This window comes from Carassius gibelio, chromosome B6 (assembly GCF_023724105.1).
Source record: "Carassius gibelio isolate Cgi1373 ecotype wild population from Czech Republic chromosome B6, carGib1.2-hapl.c, whole genome shotgun sequence".
NCBI classification, from domain to species: Eukaryota; Metazoa; Chordata; class Actinopteri; order Cypriniformes; family Cyprinidae; genus Carassius; species Carassius gibelio.
In genome coordinates, this window is record NC_068401.1 from 13218179 (window position 1) to 13241651 (window position 23473).

The 23473-nt window shown below is 36.1% G+C and overlaps 1 protein-coding gene across 16 annotated transcripts in view; it reads left to right on the forward strand.

Moving 5' to 3' along the window:
• sgip1a (SH3GL interacting endocytic adaptor 1a) overlaps positions 1–23473 on the forward strand; it is a 72342-nt gene that overhangs the window by 10171 nt on the left and 38698 nt on the right. For 3 of the 16 annotated variants that reach the window (XM_052559387.1, XM_052559388.1, XM_052559385.1), the window contains exon 1: positions 6732–7052. In XM_052559387.1, the coding sequence (XP_052415347.1) occupies positions 7043–7052 (10 nt within the window). In that variant the 5' untranslated portion in view covers positions 6732–7042. Of the gene's footprint in view, positions 1–6339; positions 6436–6535; positions 6561–6730; positions 7053–23473 lie in introns of those variants that run through there. The other 13 variants (XM_052559383.1, XM_052559391.1, XM_052559392.1 and 10 more) reach the window with 11 other exon arrangements.

The window sequence follows — 23473 nt, forward strand, 5'->3', positions numbered from 1 at the left end:
GCAGCATTACACAAATATTTTCACATAGTGATGTAGACATGTGGGGGCGTGTGTGAATGAGTTGTTTTAGGCGGGCATGGTAGAGTCTTAACTTTGATAAAGAATATCTCTTTGATTTCGAGACTTTAGTCTTTGCAACTTCAGGGATCTTATCTATGAACAATCAGCTTCTAACACTCCAAAGAGAAAGGAAAACTTGAAATTGCATCATATGACCCTTTTTAATATATTTTAAAATGTAATTTATTTGTTCTAATGGCAAAACATTTTCAGCAGCAATTAATCCAGTCTTCAGTGTAATATGATCTTCAGAAATTATACAACATTATTATCAGTATAAATAAATAAGCAAATCTTAATGACCTAAGACTTTTAAATCAAGTATATTAAAAAAAAAGTACCTCTGAGAAGGCATACTTTTAGGCATTGCAGTATTATAGTACAGTATAAAAAATGATATGGGCATTTGGTAATACTTTACTTAAAGCTGCGGTAGGGAACTTTTGACGCTTTAGCGGTTAATAAACAGAACTGCTTGCGTCTTGCGGGAGAACATTGTAGCCGGAACTACTTCTCTCTGTTTATGTCTATGAAGAATCACAAAGGTACTGGGTTACTCTGCCGCGGTATCCCCGAAGCAATCTAAAATAGTCAGAATATAAACACTTATTATAGGTGCACCCTAGTGATTCAGGACAAGCTAAAAACACGGTTTGGAAAATGGATTCATGGTGTACTCGATTATTATATACATTTTTCTAAATTTTGAACACAAACAAAGTTACGGACCGCAGCTCTGATTGGTTATTTTTTACCGGGAGCGATGGAGTTTCTGCAAATGGCAATAGGACCACTGGGAGGAGCCAGAGGAGCTTGATTTTTTTCACAGATTATCTGTCTCATATTCTACTGTCAGGACATAATGACAGGTTTAATAAATAATTATAAAGTGCACTGCAAGGCATAATGCAAACTACTTTTATAATCCATTATATATAAAGGCTTTGAGTGAAGTGTTACCATGAATTATATAAATCAAGATTAACATTTATTATAATACATTTAAAAATACATAAAATAATACATTTAAATCTGTTTTTAATATCAGTAGTGGTGAATTATTTTTTTATTTACTTTTTTCAATTGAACCAAGAGCATTCATATAAGAAATTCAATGCACGTGTCAAGACTTTGCCCCCCTATGTCTCCTGTAAGACCCACAGACTAGATTTACAGTAGGCCCCATAAATAGGGATTTCTGAATGCCTATAGGTGGACTTTGTCTTGAGGGACAATCACACTCAGTGAGATGGGCAGTTGTGGGCGGTTTTGAACTCGGACGCACTTTGGGGCCCTTTTTTGACTCCTGTAGCACCGTGGCAGAATTACATGTATACATGTCGAGCACACCCTCTGAAGATCCACAGGCAGATAAGCAGCTATTTACTGCACAATTAAGGCCAAAAAGGTGCACACCCAACATACGCACTCGTCCAATTCTAAATCAGTTGATAGCTGCCAGTGTGTGTCGATGTACGTGAAGACTAATGATCCAGATGCCCAGAGCCTGCCTGCCATCTATTGGACTAAAATGTCACTTGAGGGGGAAAGTAGGTCAGCAAATGTGGAGGAGGAGAGAATTACAGGAGAAAACCCAAGATGTGCGAGAGAAAGAGAGAGTGGAATGAAGGAGACAGAAGAGAGACTCGAGAATACCACAGCTGGCTACATTTTACATGTCTCTTTCTTTTTTAAAACGGCGACACGTTTTTCTTTTGCTTTATCTGTCTGTTAAACTGTCTCCCTTCCCAGATATTTGCCCAAACCTTGTGACAGAATAGTGTCAGCATAGCTTGAATTTGTTTTACAAAGTTTGTGGCTTTTGATAAAACCTAGGCCTTTTCTGACAGCAAAAAGGTTACTTTATTCGTACATAACAAAAAAAAAAAAAAAAAAAAAAAAACTTAATTTTTTAGTTTGTTGAAGTACCAACAGCAACAACAACAAAAACAGTTCATTCCTTTAGTTTCCAGTGAACAGGTATGGACATGCAACCTAACTTGTATCCTAAGCAGTGTTTAAATAAATCTGAAAACTACAGCTATTTAACTGAAATCAGGACAGTTTCTCTTCCATTAAATTGCAGATTCATCAAACCATATACTAAATGCATTTGTTTTTTTCTGGTTAATTCAGTCAAGAGAAGGGGTATCTGTTGTTTAAATAAGGATATCTACAGTATATAATGTGTTTATTTATTTGTTGGTCTAAAATACATGAGTTGACAGGACGACAACTATAATTTACATTGAATAGCACAAGGTGGCAGTGTTGTACTGAATTTTTGCAGTGCAGAATTGCATCCTGTGTATAGTAAATAATGTATACTATTTTATTTTATTAAGAATTTGAAACGGTATTGAATACAGAATCATTAGTATTTTTGAATGGTGGGGTGCTAAATTGTCGTCAGACCATTACATTAATGCAACTTGAGTGCTGTCCATTTATTATCTTAGAAATATAAGTATGTTTGTTTAATTTGAGTCGGATCATATAAAAGGAAGACAATTGATGATGTTTTTTGGTATTTTCAGTTTATTATTTTAGTTGACAGTATATTTGCCTGACTGAAATGTAAAGTCTGGTAGAGTGCAAGTGCATTATGGGATATAATTCAAAATATTTACAGGTTACTCACTAAATTTAGCAGATTATGTATGTATTCAGTTATGTATTTATTTATGTATCCATTGAAATAGTAACTGACACTTTATTAAAAACAATTCATTTGAGAGGTTTATGTTCTTTAGGTTTTTAATAAATATTCTTGAATCATGAATTAATTTTGACTTGTTGAATTATCGCTTCTATCAAATGTGTATAAAGAAACATTACCTTTCAAGTTTCTGTCTAGTTTGTTAACTGTAGCCTGAGGATTATTTCCCCCATTCACGTCATTGGAGAGTGATATAAATATGCCCCCCGCGCAGTGTCACTGACCCTGGCATGTCGACAGAACTGTATTACATAACCATGATCTTTAATAGACACATCATGAATCTGCCAAAACAGCCCCAGGAGCAAACCTATCATCATAGACAGCTTGTCCTTTTATTTACATCGGATGCAGTGAAAAGTAGTCAACAGCAGGGGGCAGATTCATTGCACTATATATTTACATTTGGATGCTTTTATCCAAAACAACTTCCAGTGCATTCAACATTAATTTTTTGAGGATGAAATCCATGATATTTGTGTTATTACTGTCATGCTTTACTAGTCGAACAAAAATAACTAATTTAAATTTGTAGCAGATGTTTTTGAGTGTTTTGATATGATATCATCTCTGTGTTGTGTTTCCCATACCTAGTTTTATAGTGTATGTGTGTGTTCTGTTGGGTTCTTAATATTGTGTGCTAGTGCTTGTTCTCTTTAGAAAAATAATTGCACTTATGTCCTGCCTGGTCTTTTATGTCTATCTGCTTAAAGTTTCTTTCTGACACTCTCCATCTCAGTCCCTTTCACCTCTTCATTTAGCACCTAAAGACACAAGATTGTCTCTAAAGGGCCTCTTACTGGATAGTTATTGAAATTACATTGGTGAGGTATCATCATTTTGTGTGTCTGCACAGATGTGTCAGTGTCACTGCGTTCCCTCTCAAAATGATGTCTCTGTAGTGCTATTTTTGTATTGCATATACAGTATGTGGAATTATTATTATTATTATTATTATGATTATTATTATTTGGTGCCAATTTTGCTTAATCCACAAATATGGTAGACATTGGTATCCCATGACTTTTTTGGAAACGCTGGAGGTATAAATTCAACATGAAAGTAAATTACTGTAGCATGAAAAAAGTAGGCAGTAAATCAAATGTTATACCCTTTATACCCCTATACAAATGCCTTAGAGGTCCTGACCTTCCTAATATTGACAATTCAAATCCTACTATATTGTCTGAAAATATACTTGGTTGTATTTCAAATTTTGAACTTATTTTAATTGCCAGAAACTCTTTATATATTTAGTATAACATTCACATGTAAGTGAATTCTTCTGTCATAAAATAGTTTTTGTTCCACAGTTCCACAGTTTCTCTGTTATCAGTGTATGAATTCACACTATATAGACAATAGTGAATGAGGTCATAGGTGGTGATTTCGGATACAGCTATAGAGTGTTAATTGTTTTTTGTCTGCTTCATTTGGCTTTCCTCCCTTTTCTCTCTTTTTCTAACACGAGTTATTTATGTGTGTGAAAGTAGGTGTGTGTTTACCCGCACCATTTTACTCTTTCCCACAAATATCCTTTGACAAATATTTTGTACTCCAGCTGGGTTTGGGAGGATGTTGACAGAAGCTGCTGGTTGGTGGTAGATGGTTCATGATTTGTAGAATTTTAAATCATGTTAAATTGTAACCTTGTGCACTGTATATCTATTTTGGCTACACTGCTGTTAAAAGTTTGGTTTCAGTATTATTATTTTTTTTTTTCACTTTCATCCAGCAAGGATGCATTAAATTGCAAAAAAAATATCTTTACATTGTTACATTTAAAAAAAAAAAAGATCCTGAGAAAAATTTATTACAGTGTCCATAAAAATGTCAAGCTTTATATTAAATAATAATCGAAAAATGAACATTATTAAACCATATCAAACTGTTTTCAGCAGTCATGATAATAAGAAATGTTCATTGAGCAGCAAATCAGCATATTCACACAGAATAAAAATTCAGCTTTACCATTGCATGAATACATTTTGTTAAAATGTATTCAAATAGAAAACAGTTCTTGTAAAATATTTAACAAGATTATTACTTTACTATATTTTTGATCTACTAAATGCAGCCTTGGTGAGTATAAGAGACTTCTTTCAAAAGAGACTACTGACCACAGACTTTTGAACGGTAATGCAAAAAATGTAATATGCTGTACGCATAGCAAAATATAAACAGGATTTTTTAAATCTATCTAGATGTTATAATATTGCACACTGCAACAATATCCATTCAAATAGGTTTCTTTCTGCTTAGAAATACTGTGCTTCTCTATGTAACTCTTTCTCCTGCTGCCCCGTTATGAGAGCAGCCAAAGTCCATTTTCCTTGGCAATATATTAATAATAGTGACAAGCTGAATAAAACCTTGTCAAAGTGAGTAAAAAAAAAAAAAAAATGACAGTTTGTGCTTATTTACATTGGGACTAGACCTTAATGCTTTTTGTAGCAACATGTGTAAACACACTGACACAAACACATGCACCTGCACGCTTGAAGGATACGATCGAGTCCACTGGGAGGTGTAGAAGGGCTATAGAGGTGGAGTGGGGGAGGGGTGTATTCACAGACAGCATCTGCTGTAATAGGGTGGTGGGAGTTTGGGTGTGTGTGTTGTGGTAATGCAAACTGTGAGGAGTTGACCACATTTTCAAGATTGAGGGGATGCCAAATGTAATTTAAAACTGACTCTTAACTGAAAACTGGGGTGGTATCCCCATCAAGGATTGGGTCACTATGGCCCTCTATACTCAACTTTTATAAATGTTTAAAATAAATGGCTAGACATTTATGGCCTGCAATGTGTTCAGACATGGGGAAGACTACAGACAGAGGGCGCTAGACACAGATAGTGACAAGAGAAAGAGATGCTCACATGGACCAGAGCATGACTTAGGTGAACAGAGGCTTGAGAATGAAACAGCATCTCTAAACTGTGAGAAGAAAAAGAGTGTGTCATGTTGGAGAACAGCAACACAGAATACACACATTTTTGTGTTTTTTAGTCCTTACACACACTCAGTTTAAACATCCATATGCGATTATAAATACATTTTATAATCTCGTTTGCATTTTCAGTTCTTCACACAGTGTCTGTCTATTTTGAAACTGATTATAATGTTGTGAAATGTTATGCACCAAAGTCAGCATATTACAAAGATTTCTAAAGCTGAAGCTTTTCCAGCACAAGAATAAATTACCCTATATTATGTTTGATGGAAATAATCGATATAATTTTACATACATATAGTATATTTATATATAGTATATTTATATATAGTATAATAAATGCATTTTCATTTGGGGACTTTAAATATGTATTAAGTATTAAGAACATCTGAATTTTTTCATTCCATCCAACCTTTTTTTTTTTTTTTTTTTGTCTTTTCATTAGTACGTTAATCTAAAGAGAGAGACCCACCTCCTCATATTAAATGAATCACCAACCCTCACACAAACACAGAGCCTCTCTCTCTCTCTTCCCCTCCTCCTCTGTCACAAGTCAGTGTATTTAGTGCTGGCTCCTCCCTTCACGGGGCAGCTACTGTTTCTGTCGGATGTAATGTCACATTGATTGATTTGCCACAGAGAGGAACAGGAAAATAGGCAGGCACGGGCTGCCAGCTGAGCCTCAGCGTCACATCAACAAATGTAAACGTGAAGAATCTCTATCTCGGTCATGTTCTTATGGACAGTTTCTTGTATTAAGCACCCAATGCCTCATTAATCCAGTTCTTTTCTGTTCTGGCAGGAGCGGCACGCTGCACCATAACAAGGTAAGTTCTGTGCTTGTGTGTGTGTGTGGGTTCGTGTATCTGAATTCCCAGTGAGGACGCTGACAGAAGCGTTGAACTGCTCCCCATGTGACATGCAGCAGTGCCCGCGGGATTGGCTGAGCTGAACGATGACCTCACCAAGCTTTCCTCCCTCCCTTTCTCTCTCCCTCCCTCTCTCTCCCTCCCTTCTTCTCTCTCTGTCTCGATCCACTCTGCTTTTTTTCCTGCCCTCTTTTGAGCATCCTTTGGTAATCGTGTAGACCACAGCCGCAGTGGCTAGCAGCAGCATCCATGGCCTAAACACGGAGACCTTAAACATCCACCGGCCTGTCGTACCAGGGACACGGGGACTTTAAAGCCACGGCTTGAAGTGTGCTCTGTATTTATTTTTTTACATCTCTCCATCTGGTAACCAGGGGCTTCTCTTCTGCCCTCCTCCCGTTTCAGGCTCCTTGGAGATAGAGGAATGCAAATCTGCAATCATGATGGAAGGTGAGAGCTTGGTCTATTTTTATCTTATTGCCCCTTGTTGCATGTACGGCCCGGTGTGCACTGGCTTTAAATGCCATAAGCTGTCCGCCTATTTTGAGTGGCTTGACATTCTGGTAACTCAGTATAGAACTGAAGGTGCTGGATATCTCAAATATAGACACACATAATCACATGCACACACATCTCATATGTATTGTAAACACACTATCATATATGTATTTGTACTCTATTGTACAGGCATATATCGTGTTTTTTTTTTTTTTTTGTGCTTTTGCCTCACCCCCCTTTAGATGGCTTGTCTTTGTAAGGGATTACTTGGATTTTGCAGTTACGGCTTATGTGCCCAGCTGGCCGCCTCTGAATTCTCTTTGTATGTAGAGTTCACACACATACTCACGTATACATCATACTGTAACGCGGCACTTGTTTTTAAACGTGTCTGGTCAAGGCCATTTCTTTAAAGGGAGGTGTTCATGTGTGTAATTCAGTGTGTGCATGTGAACGCCACTGTCAGCTGTGTTTTGGAGGGAGAAATGGAATGGAGATTTTTATGTAAGAACATATCATTTATTTATAACATTAGATCAGATAAACCCAGTATCATGTCGCCTGTTCCCAAACACTGTTGTCTGTCCTTTTGCATGACTGGATCGTGTCGTTTCTGATGTTAATGCTGGATCAAATCTAATGGTTGAAATCAGAAGAATAGTGATCATTAAGGGAATCTGAGAATTAATAGTTTGTACAGTTTACCCTGACTAGAGTAAAATGGCACATATTCTTTGTGACATCAGATTGTGTGTGTGTCATCCACCCCTTTTATTTGGATTACAACATGTGTTATGCAATTTATTGAGGCATGTGGAGAAATGTCAGAACAAACCATTTGCTACTTCCTCATTCACTCATTATGTATAACATTAAGTGTAGGTTGTGTAGGTGTAATATATATTTGTATATATAATATTTTTAATGCACAATATATTATGGCAAAACCTATTATGCAGATTTTACCTGCATTTTGTTACCATATGTTCCTATAAGGACAGTTAAATTACTAATATTGAGAAATCGCTCAAAGGGGTCATATGACGTTGCTAAAGAAAAAACGTTATGTTTTGTATTTGGTGTAATGCAATGTGTTTATGCGGTTTAAGATTTAAAAAAAATTCCACATAATGTATGTTATTGTTGCTCCTCTATGCCCCGTCTTTCTGAAATGCGTAGATTTTTTCAAAGCTCATCATTCTGAAAAGTGAGGTATACGCTGATTGGCCAGCTATCCAGTGCATTGTGATTGGCTGAATTCCTTAAGCGTGTAACGGAAATGTTACACACATTACCATGCTGTGATGTCATCACCTGGCACGACCAGAAAAAACAATAAAACCCATTACAAACAAGTCATTTGTGGGGACATAATTACTGATTATAATGACTTATACTATGTTTTTATGCGTTGTGTTGCGTCGCATATTGTGCCGCAAAACATAAAACCATGTCTGCATTTGTTATCGTAGAAACGACAAACAACAAGCGCTACTCTACACTGCTTAAAACTCGAGTTTGAATCTTCAGTGGCAAATGTAATAAAAAAAAATGTACTTACAGTACTTAGAGTCAGAAACACCAGACTGTCCTTGCCAAGTTATAACTGCCCCACTTTATAAAACAGCCTTTGATCACAGACCTGTAGGCTAGTCTGCAGGCTCAGGAAACAGTCCTGCATAAAATGTGTCACACAGCATCACACATAGCGGCCTTGAGAACGGTGTGGCCGGCAGATTCGATGAAGGAGGCCCGGGCTGGACTCCGCTTCGTCCACGGTCCCTGACAACCAATCCGGTGATCCACAGCACGAAGCTGATGCATTTGCTCAGCGACTAGCATGGATCAGCTCTAGGCATGACGAAGCGGATATGGTCCTCTTTTGGACGGCCAAACAAAGTAGTTTCGCTTTTACAATGAAACACAGCGTCTCAACAACATGGTGTTGGCAGCAACAACAATACTACAGTGAGAATAAAAGCTATGCCTTCTTTCTTTGAATGAACATTTGGGCGGTGTTATGCAAATCTCCCACATCATAATGTAGACACGTGGGGGCATGTTTAAACGAGGGTTTGGATAAGTCTTAACTTTTATAAAGAATATCTCTTTGGGTTTGAGACTTTAGTCTTTGCAACTTTACAGATCTTCTTTATGTACCAAGAGTTTGCAACGCTCTAAAGAGAAAGGAAAATGTTAATTGCATCATATGACCCCTTTAACATATTATGTCTTAATGAAACTATAAAACTGCAGAATGGTTCCTGTGAGGAATGGATTTAGGGTTAGGAGATGAAAGTTATCATCTGATCAGTATAAAAACTCGAGTCAATCAAGGTCTCAGGCTTTAGGTGTTAGGTAACGCAGTAGCAAAAGTGATAGTGACTGTCACTGTAGCCTCAAATAGATTTGGCATAGCGGTGAATCTCTTAGTGTGGATAGTACAGGCTTAGCAGTGCGTGGATTACCTGAAGGTGTAAAATAGGAAGGTAATCCACCTGGTGTTTTCAAAATCATGCTTTCATGCTTAGGGTTAGGGTTAGAGTTAGCTTCAACTCCCAAGCTATTTTTGTCTAAGCTAAGTTGAATGTCAAATGTCCACCTTGTTGAACTGTGGAAAATATTATAGGTGCATGTAGGGCTGCTAAGATACCTTTTTGTGTGTGTGTAGAAGAAGAGTAAAAAGGCTTTCCCAGACTCATTTTGAGTCATGGTTCAGGTATTTATCAGCTATTTGTTTATGGTGCACTTAAAATTGGTTGTTTCTCTTTCTTTCATTAAGTTCATTAATTGTGTGACTTGTTACATTACAGTGAATTATTGACCCTCTTTTTTGGATCCTCATATAGATTCTACGTTTTTCCTCTCATCCTGTTCCCATCGTCTCATCTCTGCCCTAGACATCCCAAACCTTCTCAAGGATCATTAAACATAAATGTCAGATATATGGAACTCATAAAAAAGATCATTTTAGATACTAGAGTATATAACAAAAGCAATCTGACAATATAATATTGCTGTTTCTTATGTCATGACTTGACATGACGTGAAAAATATTGTAAGACGTTTAAGTTAACATAATTATTACTTTTGTTTTATCATATATTCAAGATGCTGGTGTTGTTTTTAAACTAGCTCAGTGGCATCTGGTGCACTTTAAATTCCCCCGTGCACATTAGGGCACCACGTTTTTGACCATTAAATGCTTTTGTCCATTTTTTGCAATGTTACTTAATAATCAACATCTATTTATTGAAGGGAACAAAACAATTAGTCTGTGTCATTGTGACATTAGTGACCCTGGCAATGTATGGGTGGGATTAGACTGAGCTTTTAAATAGAAGGGTTGCCATATAGACTGCTTTAAATAGTGTTAGTGGTATTGATAGTATTTCCTGTACAGCAGAGGTTTGGCTCCACCCAACAGCACGTCAGGGATTTTCACAGAATTTAGATGATAAAATTAGCCATGTAGAATGGTAAATAAATAGGTTTTTAAGAGTAAAATATCATACTACTTGAAGAAAGCCTATAATAATATTGTTCAATTTTTTTTTGCTACTTCTAAAGCAGTATGATTGCTGTTATTTGTAGCCTATGTAAGATAATTTATCATAATGCTATTTAGATTTTTTAAGTTATAACACCAAAATATATTGGTTTAAAAGGTTGCAGAATTGTAGATATTCCAGTTTGTAGGAAAGTGAGACAGTGCAGAAGTGAAATGGTGAAATAGCTTCCTGTAGTCTGTTAAAGTATTAACTGGGGAGTTTTATCTGTGTGCCATGTGGGAGTCGTAAAAGATTAATTCCATTATGTCCTCTTGCTCTACTTTTAATGAATATATTAAATTGAGTAAAGACTAGCTTGAGTGCGTATTTGTTACTTTGTGTAGGAGGCTTAGGAAATTGTGTGAGTAATAACATAAATGTACACACAGTCGTTCTTAAAGTAACCACTCATTATTTTGTTTCTGTAATATAAAGCAAACTCGTCAGCCAACAAATCTAAAATATGTTATATAAAGTTTTAATTTACAACTCTGACGAGTGAATATGAAGCTTGGCCAATTTTAAAAAGTACAGAATAAAAGAGGACTGTGATGTGTCTGTTAAATCAGAAGACTCTGAGCTGCTTTCCGCCTTTTAATCGTTATGGGGGCGGAGTTTGTAAATAGTGGGCGTGTCTAATTCAGTGGGAAATTCCAGGGAATCTGAGGCCACTTACAAATATTGTACCTCATTTTTGGTTTGAAAAACTTTCAAACAAATTGAATAAGGTTTGCAAATTCTACATATGTAATATAATATAATATAATGTAATGTAATCCACTCTGAGGCTCAAGGAGAGAGCACTAGTGACAAAGAATGAATTCCTACAGATGATAGCAGAAGAGGAAGTGGACACAGACAGCACGTGAAAGGGCTCTTACTGTACTGTGGCGAGACAGAGGCCAGCTCTGGTTGTTTTGGCAGTAACTGGAGTTGAGCTGGAGCAGTATTTTCCAGCAGGCTAAAGCAAACAGTGGCTTGGCATCTGCCTGAAGAGGAAGAAGATTTTTTTCACTGTCTCATGATGTCAGGAGCATCCCAGAGTTATCGGACAGTAATAAAACACATGAAGCATTGACAGGGCTCCACACATGGAAAAGTTGTCATGAAAGAAGTGTGGATTCAATGAAAATGTAGTTCTTAAATGGTGTTGCTTCAGGATTTATCATAAATATCAAACATTAAAATGTATAATTGTTGCCTTGTACTGAAATCGCCCAACAATAAGTAGATTTATTAAGACGGACAATCAAAACTGAAAATAACTTTGATATCATTAGACATGGGCACTTAGTATGATTTTTATTTTTGAACCCAGTGACTGTGCCTGTCTGCACATCAAAAGAGCCACTGGGCTTTCAGTACACTGTGATAACACTCTCCCCGCCCCCTACTACAGAAACAATCCATGCTTTGAAGAATGAGGGCCTTTGTTCAATGGCAACAATAGATTGGTCAAAGAACTAAGATGAACTTTGCAAAATGAGGAAAGAAGCTCATTGCATGAATAAGTATATGAGTTTCTAAACTATGCGTTCATGTGAATGGAATACAGATTTGATTGACACTATGAGCATGCAGTAGTAATACAGTTACAGATTCTGATATTTGGATAATGGTTTGATATTGTACATAAAGCTAGCAGAGGTGCATTGTTTTGATTAGCCAGACAAAACATCATAAATAATTCAGTTAATTTAATGGTTTCAGCCCTGGACTATAGATTTTGTAGTGTGGATAGTTGAATTTTGATGTGTTGTTGAACTGAATGCGTACATTAGCTTATATAGTATGAGCCTATACAGTTTAATGTATGTCTGTATTAGGTAAAAGTGGTTGAAGCCAGATAATTATCAGCAATCTGGCCCAGGTGACATTATTCTTCAGGAAGTGACATTTTTGTTTAGGAGAACAGCAAACAATGTTATTTACTCCATTTTAACAGTTGCCACATTATATGCCTGTGTTCGCAGAGTGTATGTGTGGGTGTTTACGTCTGTACAGATCCAGAGGCCCCAGATTAGAGCTGTTTGCCAAATATGACCCTGGATTAATACATCACTGTTTCCTCATTCGCCCCTAAAAGCAACATGGGGTAAACCAGGAGAATGGAATGGTGCTTAATATGTTATTAGAGGTTGATATGTTATTATTGAAGGAGTATGAGGAGTAGATGACTAAATACAAAGGGACTGACAGTCACATTAATGGAAGGGCTGACAGGCTGGTTATATTGACCATGGGACTGAATGATTACCACCATATACTCTATACATTTACCATGCCATTTACTTGGTACTCTAAAGAATTTCAGGAAAATGATTTGATAGTTGACGTGTGGGGTCAGTGTTCCAGCCAGTTTGACCATTTCAATATAAAGCACCGTTTATATTATATTGTAAATTTGGGGGTCTGTAAGATTTCTTTAATGTAATCTTGAAAGAAGACTCTTACGCTAGCCAAGGTTGCATTTATTTAATAAAATAAATAAATAAATAAAACGGTAATATTGTGAAATGTTATTACAATTTTGAATAACTGTTTTGTAATTAAATATTTTTTTTATTATATTTTAAAATTTAATTTATTACTGTAATGGTAATGCTGAACTTCCAGCAACGTATATTCCAGTGTCACATGATCCGTCACATGATTCAGAAATTATTCTAATGTGCTGATTTGGTGCTCAGCATTTATTATTTTTAATAATGCTTAGAATAGTTGTGCTGTTTAATATTTTTTTGGAAACCATGATTTTTTTTTCAGGTGTCTTTATGAATAGACAGTTTTTATTTGACAAAATAATAATAAAACCGGTAATAATAATTAGATAAAATAGAATATAATTTGTAAAATAGATCAAATAGTATATAATTTGTAACAATATATAAAGCCTTGCTGTTGTTTTTGATCAAATTAATGCAGCCTTCTTATAAACAAAATATTTTCAGTATTCATTTACTCAGTCATATATAAACATTTTCATAATTATTTACTCATTTTAGATCAGTTTCATTCATCAAAGTACTGTGATAAATGTGGGAATTGATGGGGAGACACTCAGTACAGAGTACTTCACAAATCATTTCCTGTTTACAGTATTAGAGTAAATTATCCTTCCTTTCTTTTTATTGGTTTGCTCTTTGCAAAGGTTACAGGCAGGGTTTGAATAAACTTTTTCACCCACCATACAGTTTAGCTACTAAATTTTTACATTGAAATAAAACCGAAACAAAAACTTTTCACTTACTATTCCTATAAATCAGCATGTCATTGTAATTTCCAAATAAAGTGCACTCTAAAATGAATGTTAAACGATAAACACGTTAAAGTTCAGTGAACATGCTGTCAGTTCTTAAAGTGAATTGTTTCCTTACAAAAGTCAGTGTTTTATTACTGTTGGAAGCTCCTGGTTGGAGGACATCATTTATGAATCATAACCCGTCAGATTGGCTAGTTGATAGTTGTTACCCGCCAAGGTGGATTTTCATCTGTGTTAGGTGGGTTGGCCGATGTTCATTTAAAATCCTGGTTATAGGAGTTGGATGAAAAGGCTGTGCCACTTCTTGAAATACTTAAAACTACTGAAAATACAAGATTGCTTTATGTCTAATGCATTTTAGTAGATGGGTTGAAAAAAGTGGTTTCAAAAGAGTTGAGATTTTCGTTTTCTTATTTTATTTACTTACTAATTAACTATTTGTCCAGGCTTATTTAGGCAGGCCTTTTCCTGTTTCCCATCCGAACAGCCAAAATGAGTATGTGAAATCAAGTGTCTTGTTCATTCAAACTGCAAACAACTTCCTCCATTTGGTTTGGTTTCATCTTGCCTAGGGCACTACAACAGTCAGATCTCACCAGTGTAACCTTGGGAAAAAATGGTGCATGATGTCCCTGTATGTGAATGTGAACTTTAGTTATGATCCTGTCATTATGTGAAATGGTTTCTTGGTTTGACTGAAGGTTACTTGAATGTGTGTACTTTCGTATATGACCCTACATTACCCTGTTATGCAAACAGTAGTCTTGCCTTAGAGTGAAAAAGCAATTTATTGTCCTGCCACTGTGCTCTTTGTGGGCTGATGATTGAAAGCATTAGTTCAATTGCAGGAAGTACAGATTAAATACCTTCTGGATGGACCTTGACTATGATATAACAGGAAAGAGCATCTGTCATCAAGACACATGTATGACGCATTAGAGAGAAAGGACCCTTGATGCTTGTCTGTTTGTGTTCATTAAACCTGAATTTCTGTGTATTTATTTCCATATGGATAGGAAACTTATTTCTAACCATGTCATTTAATCATATATGTTTCAGATGTCTAAAGAATCGCATAGGAATTTACTGCATGGCTGTACAGGCGTGTGTGTTAGGGCCTACATGTGAGATGACTCATCTGAATGAGCTGTGCTGCTCACCGTGGGCTGGACTGTCTCATGGATAGCAGATACGGTGCTGATCCGCTCAGAGCTGACTGGCTGCATTAGCATTAGCAGCTAAAGAATGAGTATGAGCTGCTCTCAAGGCATAGCAATAAAATAGATGATAGTGTATGTTTTACTGAAAAGGGATTTGATAATACTTGGCATTTTGCTCAAATAGGCAACTGTTTCCTGGTCTAAGCCTCTTTCATTTAACAACATTATCTCAACAGCCATTTGAGCATTATTTTATTATGACATTTTTAAGCTCTTAAAAAATCACCTTACACAATACAATCTCAGGTTTGTGGCGTCCCAGACACCAACATTTTAATGATTCAAAAGATGAATCACTGTCTGAGGTTTCAGTATGGAGATAAATTTTATCATCATGATAAATCGTAGTATTACAGCACACCATGAGTGTTTAGTTATGAAACTAAATAAATAAATACATTTAATTAAAAGAGAAATGATTATTAATAAACATTTCCCATAAATTGCAGAATTTAAATTAAATGGTAGTTTTTAATAATAATAATAATAATAATAAAAATATATATATATATAATCCTCTTAGATTAACAAACCTCTTGGACTCGGAGCTCTGTGAACAGCCAGCCTTTTTTGCAATGACCTTTTGTGTCTTGCCCTCCTTGTGCAAGGTGTCAATGGTCGTCTTTTGGACAACTGTCAAGTCAGTAGTTGTCTTTAGTCCAGGTGAGACACTTCTGACGCTGTGTGTTGTTCAAGAGTGGCTTGATACAAGGAATGCGACAGCTGAAACCCATGTCTACCATACATCTGTGCGTAGTTGTTCTTGAAGCACTGACTCTAGCTGCAGTCCACTCTTTGTGAATATCCCCCACATTTTGAATGGGTTTTGTTTCACAATCCTCTTCAGGGTGCGTATATCTCTATTGCTTGTACACTTTTTTTCTACCACATCTTTTCCTTCCCTTCGCCTCTCTATTAATGTGCTTGGACTCAGAGCTCTGTGAACAGCCAGCCTCTTTTGCAATGACCTTTTGTGTCTTGCCCTCCTTGTGCAAGGTGTCAATGGTCGTCTTTTGGACAACTGTCAAGTCAGTAGTCTTCTTCATGATTGTGTAGTCTACAGAACTAGAGTGAGAGACCATTTAAAGGGCTTTGCAGGTGTTTTGAATTAATTAGCTGATTAGAGAGTGGCACCAGGTGTCTTCAATATTGAACCTTTTCACAATATTCTAATTTTCTGACATATTAATTCAGGATTTTCCTTGGTTGTCAGTTATAATCATCAAAATTAAAAGAAATAAACATTTGAAATATATCAGTCTGTATGTAATGATGAATCTAATATACAACTTTTTGAATAGAATTAGTGAAATCAAGTAAATATCGGTTATCTGTGTCCTCAATCTATAGTTATTGGTTTTGGCATCGGCCTTTAAAGCACATATAGGATTGTTCATAAAATTACACTTTTGCTTATTAAAATTAGTTCTTGACACATTACTTGAATGTTAATTCAACCGATTATTGCAAATTATGCATTGTTTTTTTTTTTTTGGACCGCCAAAGATCACCATTAAAAATGGATACAGATATGTTTAAAATGAGTTACTTCTCATTAAAGGTTAATTTTATGTTAAATAATTGTATAAACATATTTTTTATCTAGAAGTAACCAAATTGACAATTGATTTGATGTAGAGGCCTCAGATGATGCTTCAGATGAGTTAAATACTGACAATAGCTATGGACCCCATGCTGCTTTGTCCCTGTCCCAAAGATGAGTCATCCTGATTAGGTTTCATTACCTCCCTGCTCTAGACAATAGAGGCTCCATTGATTTTTATCATCAGCAGAGTGGATCAGGAAAGAGAACGAGGCAGGAGAACGAATCAGCAGAATCTGAGCAGAAGGCATTGTGCAGCTGCCTTGAAATGTGTGTTGAAACTGGAGTTTGTGTGACCCTCTGAGAAAACAGTATTAGAGATGGAAAAACCCAAATCATCCAAACACTGTGGGAAGCAATGCAGAATGTTCTGAAATCACTGAGTGCTGCTAAGTTCATGTACTATAATTCATAGCATTATTCTCTCACAAATTGAAAGATGTGTTAAACTAGTGGTACAGTTTAGATCAACCCGCATTATATGACATTAGGCTTTCGTAATGTCACTGCTAGTTGGTTGCCAGTGGTACAGCATTTGATTGACCAGAAATCAGAGTAATGTACGGTACAGACCAAAAGTTTGGACACAACTTCTCATTCAAAGAATTTTCTTTATTTTCATGACTATGAAAATTGTAGATTCACACTGAAGGCATCAAAACTATGAATTAACACATGTGGAATTATATATGGAATTATATACATAACAACAAAAAAGTGTGAAACAACTGAAAATATGTCATATTGTAGGTTCTTCAAAGTAGCTTCCTTTTGCTTTGATTACTGCTTGGCATTCTCTTGATGAGCTTCAAGAGGTAGTCACCTGAAATGGTCTTCCAACAGTCTTGAAGGAGTTCCCCGAGAGATGCTTAGCCCTTTTGGCCCTTTTGCCTTCTGTCTGCGGTCCAGCTCACCCCTAAATCATCTCGATTGGATTCAGGTCCGGTGACTGTGGAGGCCAGGTCATCTGGTGCAGCACCCCATCACTCTTCTTCTTGGTCAAATAACCCTTGATGCCTTCAGTGTAAGTCTACAATTTTCATAGTCATGAAAATAAAGAAAACTATTTGAATGAGAAGGTGTGTCCAAACTTTTGGTCTTTACTGTATATCTTTAAAAAAGTATTTCTGTCAGTGCGTGGAGTACATTTGTGTATAGAATAGGTAACCTCAAAGCTAACACTAATAGGCTAAAAGTCAAACAATGCAAAAAAAATTTAATAACGAAAGATATGTATGATTTTGATGCTGTTAAGCTTAGGTTTTGTCTATATTACATGTGTTTCTACAATTCTAATGACAAGAATGTGCAAAACTAAGTTTGTTTTGTGCTGAGGACATGAAGAGCATCAGCTGGTGAGGCCTGAAGGCTAAATCAGCCCTTTTGAGAAACCACACTGCTGCTCTCTTCTGTCTTTCTCCATCATGTAAAATGTATGCTGATGTTTCATCACCAGTAAGTCTTGCAGAAGGATAACATTTGTACTAGGGGTGTCCCCGACTAAGGATTTTCAATTTTCGAATCTTGCCGATATTCAACTGATAGCCGAATCGTATGTTTGGGGGCGGGGCAAAATACATTAACAAGAATGAAGTCAGACAGTCGACTAACATAATTACTGATGTTAACACAGGGAAAATGTGTAATGAACACCTTGCAGATATAAACGGGGTAAATAATGTTTTATGTTTTTATTAACAGATAGGTAACACTTAACATCGGCAAAACCATAACAATTAACAATTTTATTTATTTATTTATTACAATAGTGCTCTCATTATAACGTTAGTCTAAAACGTTAGCAGTTAATGTTCTGCATTTCTGTTTTAAGCTGCACGTGCTGAAGATGGCCAGTAGAGTGACGCATTTGATAGCAAGTTCTTAATCTGTGGGATTCACCTCATAATTTCATATAGAATACGCTTCGTTATTTATACAACATAACGTTAATATTAAGACTTATAGGCTCTTTGCAAAAAGGGCCCGAATCCACATGAACATATCTGCCGGGCTCTGAATGCGAACTCCTTTTGTGGACGCGTTCTTCATGAAACAATGTACAGAAACACTGCAGCTAAACTCTAAAAATTCATAGCATTTTAGTATAATGGTCTTCTCATTATAATAGTATGTGTATAACAGTCCCAGTCATAGTTATTAATATTCTGCATTGTAGTTTGACCTGCTAGCGCTGTACGCTGAAGAGATATCACCGTAGTACTACAATGAAGTGCTTCACTCAAACCAAATGCATCTTATATCAGGTAAATAATATATCCACGATATATATACACCGGCTGAAATGTTCTGAAATGACTTTAACCCTACCTGATCGAAGAAATCCAGTCTCTGTCTGTGTCAGTTTGAGTCTTGGTAAAGTTTTAAATCTTTGCCGGCAAGAAGCTTCTCTGTTGGTCATGGATTATGGAAAGTGAAACATAAATCTAAAGGGTGGTTGGATTTATTCACGCAATGACGCTTCTTTCTTTTCAGATTCTTACAGCTTTATCATAATAGGCTGTATATTAACTTATTGGGATACAACCAGTAGTTCTATGTGAAATCAGACATTTGAGTGCTCGAAATGGCATAATCAATAACATCCTGCGAATATTCGACTGTTGGTAGTCGAATCAGGCTCCTGGAATCAAAGTATTGATTCATTGACTATTCGGGGTCACCCCTAATTTGTACTTTTATTTTTCTGACCAGTTTTTTTTTAGGTTGTATTTTTCTGAGTAGGATTGGAGCTGTAAAGTAAAACTGTAAAGCTGTTAATATGTGTTTAAAATATACTGTCTTTTCCCTTTAACACTCCTTAGTTTGATTGCTGATTAATTGCAAGCAAAATGACAAAGACCCAGTATAGTAATAGTAGATTTTCAATTTGCTGCAGCTGTTGTTGTTGTTGTTATAAAGATGTTTAGAGATTACAACTGTCATTTTAAAAAATTGCCTGTACTATCTCTGTGTGGGTGGTGGAGGAAAAGAGCAATCTGGCTAAATCTCTCTGCAAACCCATCACAAACATAGTTGCTGCCGCATTCAAATCCAGATGAAGGGAACTCCCATGTGCAAAGTCAAGATTAAAGATAGAGGTTAATGTAAGAAACCAATGGACCCCCCTTAAAAAGCCACTTCCATGGAGAAAGTCATGAGGGGAAAAAGAGAACACTGCTTACAGATAGAAAACTATAGGAGAAAGGGTTTTTTTATGTTTAGAACCAGTTCCTGGGATAGGAAAAAGGTTTTATGTCAGACAAATTGGTCTTCGTTCCATTTTATAGACTATGTCCAAACACTGCAAGGAGTTGACCCAGAATTTTCTGAGATATCACAGTTATAGGCATTATAGAAAAGTAGTTTTTTAGCTATATAAAACATGAAGTGGAAATTCACCCTTTCACAATTCAAATCCACATTTTCTAGATGCATTTAACTATGGAAGCACATTTCTAAATTTACATCTCACAATTTTGAGTTTACAGAATTGCGAGAAGAAAGTAACTGTGAGATTCAAACTCCTAATTTAGAGATAAAATGTTGCTCAGAATAAAATTGGCCTTTTTTATTGCCATTTTCCAAAGTAATTGTGTTACACTTGTTCTTGTATCATGTCAACAACATTTGATAGGATTATACAGTACAAAACAGGATTAGCAAATAAAAAAAATTACTAAAATGTGTAAATGATACTGGGATTTTTGGAGCTTTTTGGTGTTGCATTGAGGCCGAAGCAGCTGATCTTTTAATGTTCAGTGTGTGTGAGCTTCCCTGTGCTGTGACTCTCTCTCCATCTGCTTCTCTGTCTCATGACACTCCATCTGCATCTCAACAAAGAATCTTCATTCACTGCCAGCACTGAATTAATTCAATATGAAGACTGTCTTTAATAAACAGGATTTCCATGTAGCAAAGCTGACGCAGTGAATCTTAAATGGTGTTTGGCTGAAGACAAAGCCTGTGGTCTGGAGGATCAAGTAATCCAAGTGTGGTTTTGATAGACAACCGTTAAGGGAGCTACATTAGGTCTGTAACTCATCAAGTTATAAGCTAATCAGAATTTGAAGTAGTTTCATTACTGGTCAAGCTACACAGTTAGCTACACTGAAAAATGCTAACATAATGATGCTAACTACCCTCGAGTGCGTTTTAAAAAGTAAAAAATATCAATGTAGTGTCAATGCTACATTGTTACATGTTAGAAAAAGTCGCTTTGCACTTAAAAGGCTATACTATTTTCAAAAATCTACACTACAAACTGCTAAAAAAAAGATAACTGCAACAAAGATTAACTAAAAGTATTACTAAATAATATAGTTCAGTTGGTAGCATTGCTACATTTAGTTGCTCTCTAACACTGTGACTTACAACTTTTGTCAATTAACACCTGCTACAGTTTTTTTTTTTTTTTTACCAATCTTACGATTGATTGCCATCAGCATTCATTGCGCTCAGACACTTGGACAAAGCCACTTGGCTAGTTGTTTCACTGGCAGGCAGCTCAAGGACTTGGCACATGTCACACACGTTGGCACGAGAGCCGTGGTTCCCCTCTCTAGTCTTACACAGAGAGCCCAGACCTCCACCAGATCTGGTGTGATTTAACACAATTGCTCCAGAGCACTGCAGTGTCTTTGTAATTTACAGAGTTAATCAGCTACAAGCTATTTGTGAAATATCAGCTAACCATTCCTAAATTCTTGTCATTCTTGTTACATTTCACTTTATTAGCTCTTAGACTGAATTTTTAACCTATTCTTATGACTTTGAAATCATAAATTGGTCATTGCAGCTTTTTTTTTTTTAAATTTTGGGACAGTCACCTGTACTGGAGCAGGTTGCTCAAGGAAACAATGAAGATAACTGAAAGCTAGATCCTGCAACTAGCTGTAACCAGCCCAGAGCGTAAGATACTGTGTCATAGCACTTTTGCAATTCCTCTTCCTAAAGATATGGCTGTATACTATTATGGAGTCTAAAATGAATTCACGGTTGATCTTAAGTCCATTTTTAATAAATGAAATTTTCTTCTAGTAGGCAAGTAAACCTGACATTAATGGATGATGTTCAGGAATATATGAAATAAGGCAGATAGGTGTTAAACATCATTGACTTTATTATATATCTTGGTAAAATTTAAGAAAGCCGTATTATTTCCGCCAACCACCCTTTGAAGGATATCCTGAAAGCTTGTTAGTAGACAGGATGTTTGGTACTGTTAACATGAATTAAATTTAACAGCTATTTTCGCTGTAAGACTATAATTAAAGTCACAAGACTTTTCTTTTTAATTGATCTAATCTCTGCTTTAGAATTGACATTAATCCACTTTAAATCACAAAATAATCATGCAAGTGAGATGTCATGATCCTCTTTTGTAGGAACAAATCTTCAGAGCCATTGTGGAGGTTATTTTACATGCGCAGGTGCAGCGAGTGTTTACCGTTCATTTAGTAAACACTAAATTATTCTGCGTGACTGTTGATGTATTTCCATAACAATGGAAAAACGGCCTCCACTGTCCTTTTTACCAAATGAGTTGGCAAGGTTTAGATGTTTGTTAGTCATAGTGCATCCATGCAACGTGACTGGGGATTGTGCTTGACAGCAAGTGAAGGAACCCGGCTAAAACATTATCATTCCAGCATCCCAGTAAAACTATTCATAAAGAAAGTGAAGAGGTATTCAGATCGCGTGAGATCTGAAATGTTGAGTGCTTCCTTGACCTTCTCCAGGGAAATCTCAGTCTTGTTTGCCCCATACTTCTGCTTTGTTTTAATTGTTGAAATAGTCATTTTAAAATGATGTTTAAATTATTCAGCACCGTGTTTAAGTTATGACATGGCTAATATGTGGTTGCATGAGTGACACCGACTGAAGCTAACATTCAGTTTGCCGAATCATTGGCATGTGTAAATGAACGGGCATTTTTAGTGATTGTTTTAGTTATGTCCTGAGATTTATGTATGTATTTATTCATTTTTAAACAGTTCAAAAGGGTGGTCTAAGTATATATATTTTTTTATTTAGCAAAGATGTGTTAAATTCATCAAAAGTGACAGAAAAGTCTATTGAATTGTATAAAAGAACAAAGAAACAAAGAAATATAACAAAGAAATGAACACAGTCTCATCAATCACGTATCTATGTTTGTTAGTGGAAAAATGCATAATGCATGTTATGGCAATGAGTCCAGAGGCAGACTTGGCAAGCCCATTTACTCCATCTTCAACAGCTTAATAAGAGCCGCTGGGTAATAGTTTTCTCTATGCTGGCAAAGTACATGTTGCTATGAGCTATTAGTAATATCAGGCAGCAAAATATTTAGCTTTCTTCCAATTCTTTATGTTTTCAGATATTTTCGTTGAAGTAATCAAAAGGTGTTCCAAGGTGTTTTTGGTTTAGAATAAATGCAAATAAAACGTGCCTTGATGAGTAACATTTTCTAGCTGATCGGTTTATAAATGTAGCCATCTGTCTTCAGACTTGCTAATGAATATTCTCAGATTAAGATCAGCGCTGTGTGATGAAGGAGATCACGTTGGGATCATTGTAGCTGTGCGGATCATTACAGAGAGAGTTTAAGATTATTTCTTGCACTCTCTGATCTCTTCTGTGGGTGTGATGGCTCAACTCTTTCCAGATGAACTGACTGTTAAGCAATAATCCCTGTCTACATCAATCTGGCATGCTACCTCTGAATTAAACCACCCGACAGATTTATCTTAGTTTCT